Source organism: Morone saxatilis, unplaced genomic scaffold, assembly GCF_004916995.1.
Source record: "Morone saxatilis isolate NCDOM2014 unplaced genomic scaffold, NCSU_SB_2.0 Contig5, whole genome shotgun sequence".
NCBI classification, from domain to species: Eukaryota; Metazoa; Chordata; class Actinopteri; family Moronidae; genus Morone; species Morone saxatilis.
Window position 1 is genome coordinate 16,617,217 of NW_023340095.1, and position 9,959 is coordinate 16,627,175.

Here is a 9,959-nt window from a genome sequence, read left to right on the forward strand (position 1 = left end):
AGTAACCGTTACAACGTTAATGTTCCTCCTAACGTTCCAGCTTCTCCAACCGTCAGCTAACGGCCATTAAGTTAATGTTAAAATGTGTTCCCGCTCAATGTAACGTTAAGCTTTCCGCGAGCAAAAGCCCCAGCTCATATGGGCTCCTAAACGTACCTAAAATATAATGGACAACCGTACAATGTATGAACAATCCGTTAGTTAAAGAAACACAATCAGTTGTAACGTTTATGGTCCATTGTCTGCCTCCTGCGTTAGTCTCATCAGCTAACAGTTAAAGGCAAACATCAGGAAATGGCCGAGACGAGGCTCATGTCGGAGAGCGTCGGCGTTCATTCTGGGCTCACTGTCAACGAACTGTTCGTGAGGACAAAACCGGGTCCGTCAAAAACACCCCGGAGCCGGCGAGCTAACCTTTCCGAAATGAGCGCCCCAGTGTATGGGCGTCCAGCCGTAGAAGGTGTCCTCCACGGTGAGGTCAGCCGGGTTGGAGGTGCACTGAAGGAGGGAGCACAAGGCACCGACATCTCCATCCCTGCACGCCCGATGGAGAGGGAAGCGGCTGTTTAAGACCTCCTCACTCGAGAATCCAGACTCCACTCCCACCGACATTGTGGCAAAACGATGAACGATACCTTACTACTTCAGAGCAGAAAACAAAATGGCTAGTTATTGTGTTATCCTGGTCGCTGTCGGGGGTTGCCTGTGTTTAAGGACACACGCCACCCTGGCTGGTGTGTCTTTCTTTCTGCCTGACAACACAAAGCAGACGGGGCAGAGCACGCGTCGGGCTGAAACTTGAGAACCGCCGAGAGAGCTGCAAACTGCGGACTGGATTTCACATTCCTGACCTTTGTTCTTCCTCCAGGTTTAACCAGGAGGGAGCTGCTTATGGAGGACCACAGGTGTCACAGACATAGTAAACATTAGGTTCATTAACTGCATATGGTTTATCTGATATGGTAGAAGAGTGTGGACAATGATCTCTAAGATGGACGTGGAGCAGTTTAAATATCAAGTCCAGGCTCAATGCATGCAATAAAGAAAAAGAAAGAAATCTGTCAGAAGCCCAAACTGAGAACTTATTGTTTCTTTAAGAAAGATTATAAATGTGAAACATATGTTGCATATAATTTGCCTAAATGGCATATATAACTGCACAGTTGTGGTATATTAGCACTACATATTGAAACACTGTCTTAATATTATAATTTACAACAAATATTGTTTAAAAAGTTCACGTCCTTGATTTATATTTGACAAGCATTGATAATGTAGCTTTAATAGAATATCTTTTATAATGTTTTTGCATTTTCTGAATATATTTTTAAAGCACCTGATAGGAGGAGAAAAACAACATATGACTGGTTTATGGCGTGGATTAAATGTACCGTGGACAGTGTTAACGTTGCCTTCTTGTTTTGTTTTTTGGATTTGTGTATTGTGTCTTGTGCTCAGGGTGGCTTTTGTTGCATATGTTGTATTTCTATTGTGGGATATATATTTTTTTATGTTTGTTTGTTGTTTATGTGTTTTGTTGTTAGATGGCGGGTTAACATGAGTGTTTGTATTGTTGTTAGTTCACATGAAAATGTCCAGACATGAAAATACAAATTTCATTCATTCATTCACCAACTAAAAGTACAATAAAATAGACATAAATCTATAAATATATAGGCAAAATTACAAAGTTTATTTTGTAATTATTATTTGATATTTGATTGACCAATACAAATATTATTATTATAAGTATTATAAGAAGAATGAGGATGGTGAAAGTGATAAAATAAAAAATAATATATGTATAATAAATACAAATATACACAAAATAAGAGCAGAATATAAGGCATAAAAAATAGAATAATAATAATAAAAAGAAATAGAATAAAGTAAAAAGGTGACATCATATAAAAGCAAGTCAATAAAAAGATGTGCTTTAAAATGATCAATTCTAAAACAAAGCACACATATATAATACATTAACATACAAAACAAACAAATTGAATTTGAAAATGCACTTTAAAAAAAGAAAAAAATAACTGGATTCACAAATTGAATTAAGAATACAATTAGGCATTAAAGTTTCCTATTTGCATCTACATTTTTCTTTTTGCTTTGTCATTTAGCCTCTTTTGTGTCTTGTTCTGGTAAAACAAGAACTATTTATATATACATATTTCTAAATAAATAGGTAAATCTTTTTTTAAATCCTCTTTTTATTGCCCAAATCAAATAATGTTTTACTTTATATTATAGTCTATTTATTAAGAGATTAATGTATAAATGAGTATTTTCATTGTACAATCAGTTATTTATTTATGAAGTACTTTATTACTATTTCCATGAAACTTGTGGTCCTCCATACAGGGTGTCATTGGTGTTGCATTACTGCCATCCTCTGGAGTTCGTTAACACCTGCAGTGTCTGGTATGTCAGATTTTTCCCACCAGTGCTGTTTTCCTTAAGAAGCTGAACAAACATCCTCTGTCTCGTCCACTTCCACTTTACTCCAGTATGCTCTTTAATCCTGCTCCTGTTTTAAGCCTTAACTTTTATTTCTTCTATCATGTCCTTTGTCTCTGATAGTTCCTGCAACTAACAAGCACATCTTCTATAGTTACAATGTTCACAAAGAACTTCCCTATAATGTGCAGTGTGCTATTCAGGGTACTGTGTCCTATTCTTTATCTAGTCATTATTACCGCTTCCCCCCCAGGCAGAAATGTAAAGGTACTGTATGTTTTCATCCGTAATCACCTGAACATTGAACACAAATTGTTGTTTTTTTGTAACCAGAATGAGACATTTTTATCTACAGACACTGCAGGTCAACATCCCATGTTTGCTAAAAACTTTTAGGAGCATCCTGAGGACAGCAGTGTGGGGAGAATGGCCTTTCTCCATGCTGTTTTAAAGATGCGTTCACGGTTTATATGGCCACCAGGGGGCAGAAGAACTTCATTAAACAGCTGGTAGATGCAGCGCAGACAAGCTGTTTACCAACCAGGAAAAGCGGGCCTGAGGCCCCAGAAATCCACAGGTCCTGCGTCAACTTGTCTATGCTTATTTAATTAAACTCTGTTTGGGAATATCCATCACTGAAATACTGGAATGTGCTGACACAATAAGGGCTTCTACATGCCCATACAATGAAAGCACTTTTGGTCACTCTAATTATTACACACACACAGACACACACACATATATGTATACTAGCTCCAAAGAGATCTTTTCTCAAATCAAATTTACTTTTTGTGTTCAGAAATTAATTCTTAAGTTAAAAAAAAACTATTGACTGATATCTTCCCAAGTTAGCATTTTCAGTACAAAGTTAAATATTTATTTTACTATGCGTCCACCATGGTTCAGCAGGGACACAATGTGGAAACAAAGAACATTTGGTACTAAAAAGAACTTTAGAAGAGGCCCATTAATTGTTTAATTTTTAAACAAAACAAGGACTGTGGATTAAAATAAGTGTCAGAAGGTTGAACCAGTGTCATCTGCAGCCCATAATCCATTTACAGTTTCAGTCACACTCAACCGCTGACACTGAGGAAGAATATTTACTATTGCCTTAAGTCTCACTGAGAAAACTGAAGTAGTATTTAAAGTGCTATGTTTCTTCTTTACCACAAGATGGGAATATACAACCAAAAATGGACAACTGCAAGAAAGGTTCTAACCAGTGGAGATCACACTAGTGGCGTCAACCTCTTTTTTTACTGTTTACTGTATATTTTTTTGCATCCAAATGAGCCCAAACATGTTTTATTATTGCACACTATAGGGAGATATTGACTGCAGTAAGGTCATCTTCACCGTATGATGTAGTGGTGATTACCGTCCTGGGCCGTAAGAAGCCAATTAATCAATATCATTTTAGATTAGACCAGTAGTAGTCTTAGATTTAGTTCTGACGTATATGCGGAAGCTACATGAATGAAGAAAGCCCCGCAGACATAATTGTTACTATAATCATCGTCATTAGTATCATTATATATAATATATTATCAGCCGCAGTGTCACAGTATCATCATATATCTGCACACACAGTTTCCTTTGTCCTGTTTAGTTACTCCAAAGTGCCAACCATCCACCCAGACATTTTTTTTAAACTTACAACCTTGGGTGGGCTGCAGTGTATCCCAGCATGCACCAAGTGGGCTCCAGAGCTGTTTTTTGTTATGATAAAGACTTTGGAATGAAGAGAATGTTAATGAACCATAGATGATGTCATGCTCCACTTCATTGGCAAACCATTTTAAAATGATGTGGGAGGCCCTTCATTACCCAGTTTTCCCAAGTCACCTCCTTAACCTCTCTCCAGCATGTGACATCTCAGTCAGTGTGGATTTGAACACTCATTAGTACGAGATAAGTCAGCCGTATGCAGCTGTTTTGAGGAGCTGGGGTCATTCTTTTTTTAAATTTACCCCTCTCCTTTTACACTGTATGTCCACATATGTACTAATAAAACAATATAACATCAGGAAGAAGAGGCAGGGTGGAGAATTACTTAGAGTTAAGTCCTATTTCAGGTCTCCTGTGGCTCCAAAAATGTTAGATCAGGGTGATCAGCTTAAGCTGCCAGTATGCTTGTCGGATGACTGAATAGCGTCACAAACCTCTTCCAACACACTGTTGATGACTGTGACGATGAATTGGAGGGGGCTGTGTCCAACTATTTCTGTTTGAACTGCTCCCTATAGATCTCTTTTTTTCATTGTTCACAGCACTATTCAACCCTATGAATGTCTACCAGGAGAGACTGTCTGCTGCTCTCTATGACGTCCAGCTTTTCACTGGGAATCGATTACCTATAAATACTTTTAATTTCCGATGTGTTCATACAACAAACTAGTTCTGTTCATGCATAACCCGACCCGTAATGTCTTTTTGAATGATTGTTGGACCTACAATGGGCAGCTTATGAAAGTATCGACCTACATGAGAGCTTTGTCCCAAATCCATACAACATACCAATCTATACAGCAGGTGCTACATCCTAATAATCAGAGTGGAGGCTAATGTTTTAGCAGTTAGTGTACACAGATATCAACATACAATATTATAATAACAGGAAATGATACATAATGTGTGACGTTAGTTAACAATCAAACTACAACTCTGCAATTCGATCCCAAATAAACTTCACAAATGGACATCAAAATGTTTTTTTTTAATCTTAATTCTTATTTTTATTTGTTTTCCAAAATTTTTTTCATTCACTTTTCTCCCCCCTCAGCTCTTTAGTAATAACACACTACTAGAAACCTGCTCACACTCAGTATGTAGTATGGATTTGGGGTGCAGCATATGTCTTTCTCTCTTTGTCGACCGGAGGGCACTTTCAAACTAAGCCCAATGTGAGGCTTCATTGAAAGCTTCATTTATCTTAGCTTACCACAGCACATGATCATTGTTGTGATTGAAAAATGTAACAGCAACCACAAATTAGATTAAATACTTTATTACATACAAATAACTTAATAAATACATCCTAGTGTTTCACTGTAATGAGATTTGTAATTATAAGGGAGTCATATCAGTCTTGAGAAACATAAGTCAGCCTTAATTTTGACTTTCCTCTGTTGTCAGAAGAACACTATAAGAAGTTGTAGTAGTATTAGTAGTGCTGCAACTAAAGTCTTATATCTAATATAAAGAGATTTTCACTAGTAAAAACAAATGTGTTTTGACTTGTGCTTAAGGAGAGTGAAATGGTGTGAAGTTATGCAGGGTTATTCAGAGGTCTGGGTAATGTCTTGAGGAGCCTCCTCAGTGACTTATGGCTGTCAGGCAGTACTACAATAAGGAGAGCACAGTGTCTTTTGTGCGTCACTTAGACCCTTAAGGTGATGGATGTCAGACTGAGAATAGTTCTACTTCTGAAAAAAGTTTGGAAACACAGTAAGTAAGTCACTACAATAAGATTGGTAATCCAAAAAGACAACAGATTTGTTGTATAATACAACAACAGCACAACATTCAGACTGTTTCAATTCTTCATCAATTAGCATTGTATCAGTTAAGCCAAAAAAGCAAATATGTTATTTGTTTTTGAGACAGCAGAGATAAAATATTAGGTACAATTCACAAATACGGCTTTCTGTAAGTTTTATCTTTACTTTTAGATCACCTTGTCTACTACTACTATGCTATGGTCTTTAGGAAGGTGTTGTCTTAGATCACCAAAGTAAAACAATAGAAAACAGAGGAGAAAAGAGCCTTTTATAGATTGCAGTAAGTAAAAGTTCAAGCTGAATCATTGCAGCCGTTTTCTGGCTGAATCACCTCAGTTCTGTTGAGTTTCAAGTCTATCTAATAAATTATCTTTCTGTCTCTTCATGCGTCACTACAATGTGAATTTATGGAACTGCTGCCTGTTCCGTTGGTTTGATCTCTGTCGCAAACCTTGATTACACATCTACACAGGAATGTCTGCTGATAGCTTATCACGCTGGGTCAATATCCCACCTAACTACTATGTTTGCCCAGATCAGAAAAACTGACCCGAAACACAGTCTTCATGCGCACTTCAGTCCACTTAGTCCTGCTTTTACATCAATACTGATCACCCTGCCTCTGCCCAGACAAAAACAGATTTGATTACTGTGTGTGAAAAGTTCAAAGAATGATTTAGCCTTTTCAGAGGTTCATCATATCCCATTTGTCATGCATACAGAGATGGCCTTCCCATTCTTCTCTTTAGATGTTTCTTCACCAATGTTACATGAGAACGAGGGATTGTTTGCTGACGTCTGAGAGCACCACTGAGTCAGCTCTGCACAGATGAAAGAGGAATGACGCAAAAGTGTTAGGTATCACTTAAATAAACAGCAGGTGGATTGGTGGGTTATAGATGTCGGACTTACATGAAAATGAGTGAGATCCATATACACACACAGAGAAAAACACACGTTATTTTTCTCAATCACAAAGAAATGTAATATACCTATCATCAAAATGTACTTTTATAGCTTGTGATCTGATGTGTGATTTGTCGCAATGCTGTTATTATATCAACAAAGTTACTTTCTGAACTCTCATATGGTAAAATGTGCTGTTGATTTTAAGAACGTGGACTGGGTTGCACCAGCTATGTGTCTCACTTTAGTTAGGGTGTAAAGTCGACACTAGAGGTTTAGTAACTGAGATTGTAACTAAATCAGCTACTAAAATTGGTTGCACTGTGATCACTTGGGGCATAACTTAACTAGTTTGGACGTTGAGTCATAACTAAGACAAATGGCCAGTCAGAGATCAAACATTTCCATAGAGTTCCATTGTCATGGCAACTGTGGGCATTAGCTTTCTGCCTGGCATGAGCCACTTCATAGCACATTATAGTAAGCTAGACTGACATATAAAATATCTTATCAATAAATTAGATCTCTACTCGATTAATGTGCAAAATGGCTGCAATTAATAAAAAAAATGATGTTGTGTGGCAGAAAATCTGCTGTTTTACCACCAGTGAGTGTAATTCTGTGACATTTTATGAGTCACACCACCTGTGCAGTTGTTACTTCGAGTTAAGTTGTAACTTATCTTCATGGTGCAATAAATCCCAACTTAGTAATAATTTACGTTATAACTAGTCTAAAATTTTAACTTACACACAATTGGTGCAACACAGGCTGCTGTACTCTCACACACATTATGATTAAGACATATGCTCCTTCTTTTAGAATATTAACACTCTGATGCCAAATCTATAGAATATACAACTCTTGGCTCAGATGGTTACATCAGTGAAGACTTTCTCAAAAGATTAAGTAACTTATTATTAAAAGCATTTGCTGATTTGCTCAATTAACTAATATTATATAAAGATTTTTCTAAATCTGTTCCCCTACTGGAGAGAATATGATCTTAACTTTACTTAACTAGATACACAAAATGTTGTCATCCACGATCTAATTAATGGTTCTTCTTCAGCTTCTTTTAATTTGCAACTTTTGTCAAATGCTTTATGCAAATTGTAAAATTAAGACCCAAATATTAAAAGAAACATAAAATATCTCTGTACATATGATGTCTTATTGTATGTTTGTGATGTGTTTAATTCAGTACTTTATTTTGATAAATTAAAACAATAACATTTATTTTATTTATATTATTTTTATCTAACTTATTTTGACTGACTAATTTGAGCATTCTTGTAAAACTACTTAGATATTTATGGCCAAGCTAGTAAATAAATAATCTAAGGACTATTGATACATATTTATTTAATATCCTTTTGCTTACAGCAATAATGTGTATCCCTGCACAAAATATACATGGAGATTTATTTGGCCTAAGTGGACTGAAAAAAAAGGAATAATACTTGTTGAGTTAAACCATAATGCAACCTTAAGATGTTGTGAACCAATCCCTTAAAGCACACAGTATCACAGGGCAATATGCTAAATGTGTGCTGCAACAAGCCCTTGCATTTTCCAAGTATTTTCCCTCTTCCTGCCTTTATTTATCTGGGTCAAAGGTAAAAATCCTTCCCCTAAGACAGCTTCCTCTTGTTGTTAATCTTTTCCCAGCCTCATATTGACCAATACAGTGTCAGAATTACAAACAGTTGCACACCAGACTGAACAAGCTCACAAGTTAAACCTGTTATTTCAAGGGTGAAATGGGAGAACTTTAAACAATATTTAAACAACATCTTATCCATACATTAATCACATCAGTGCTGCCAGAGTAAGGTTCAAAGATGTCAACAGCCACTATTATTTATGCTTGCACAAGTTTGGTGGGTTATTTCATCATGTGCTCTCACAAACCAAGTGTCAAATTTGAAAGTTCAACACTCTGTAATGTGAGAAGGGCTTTTTGAAACAAATCATGCTATGTCTAAGCTGGTCTAGACAATTGTTATTATTAGTTGTAGGCCTTTAATGCCAGTCTCTTATGATGAAAAGAGAAGCTTAATATACAAAATCTAGCATGACTGACTGGACTAGAAAGGTCTGTCTTCCATTTGGAAGCTGGGAGGTACGGCTGGGTGAGGGGACGAACAAAACAACACTAGAAAAGGAAAGCCATGAGGGCAGTAGTAATGTGATTCAGATGATGGTCTGACCTTGTATGTAGGGCTGAACAAGACTGTCTGATTTTTGTACTGGTTCTATGATCATCCAAAGACAAACCTTACTAGAAAAGGTTCTGTTTTATTCTTTTAATTCTACTCCACTTCTATGTGATTTTAATTGTCTGACTTTATTTTTTGCTGAGCACTTTTCTTTAATGTTTTTAATCCTGGTCAATAAAGTTTATTATTAGTAGTATTCTGTGTGTCTATCTGTACCAACTATCAACCAGCTCCCTCAACGGATGGAGTTTGCTCAGAAAATGTATGCTTCTGAAGTACTTTAGTACTTTAGTAGTACTTTAACCATATGAACATAAAAAGATGAAACAGAAAACAGGTGGAGATTTGACCCTTTTTGAAGTTTCAGTTTTGCAGAAACAACCAGTAGAAGTTACTCCAGTGGAGTATGGAAACACAACAAACCCTGTTTACCCAAATGTAAATGCATTTGTTGCAAATTTGTGGGAAAAGTATGCATGCCTTGCTGCATAGAAATAAGAGATATTTCTCTGTTCCATGCATAAAGGGTTGAGTTTGTGTTTTTATTTGTTTTAGATTTCTGAGATATGGAGCTGATGTCTGCTTGTCAGTTTCAGCTGACAGTTACTGTATAACACACGTTATTGTGTCCTGCATGCAAAAGTCAAAGGAGTCTTAAACATTTGCATCTATTTATTTACAAAACTTGACTGACAGTCAATACACCTTTATTAAGAAAACACATTATTCATTATTGTGTTTTTTGCACATTTCACAGCCAACGTAGTTTCTCCCTGAAATGAGTGAGCTGCAATCTGCAACTACACCGCTAGATGCCACTAAATCCAACACACTGGACCGTTAAACTGCAGTATTGTTTTAGTTT

General features: G+C 36.5%; 1 protein-coding gene across 1 annotated transcript in view; it reads right to left on the minus strand.

Annotated features, from left to right (window-relative positions):
* ankrd10b (ankyrin repeat domain 10b) overlaps positions 1-776 on the minus strand; it is a 15,978-nt gene extending 15,202 nt beyond the window's left edge. The window contains exon 1 of the mRNA XM_035676695.1: positions 415-776. Within this exon, the coding sequence (XP_035532588.1) occupies positions 415-612 (198 nt within the window). The 5' untranslated portion in view covers positions 613-776. The remainder of the gene's footprint in view (positions 1-414) is intronic.
* Between the last annotated feature and the right edge of the window lie 9,183 nt (positions 777-9,959).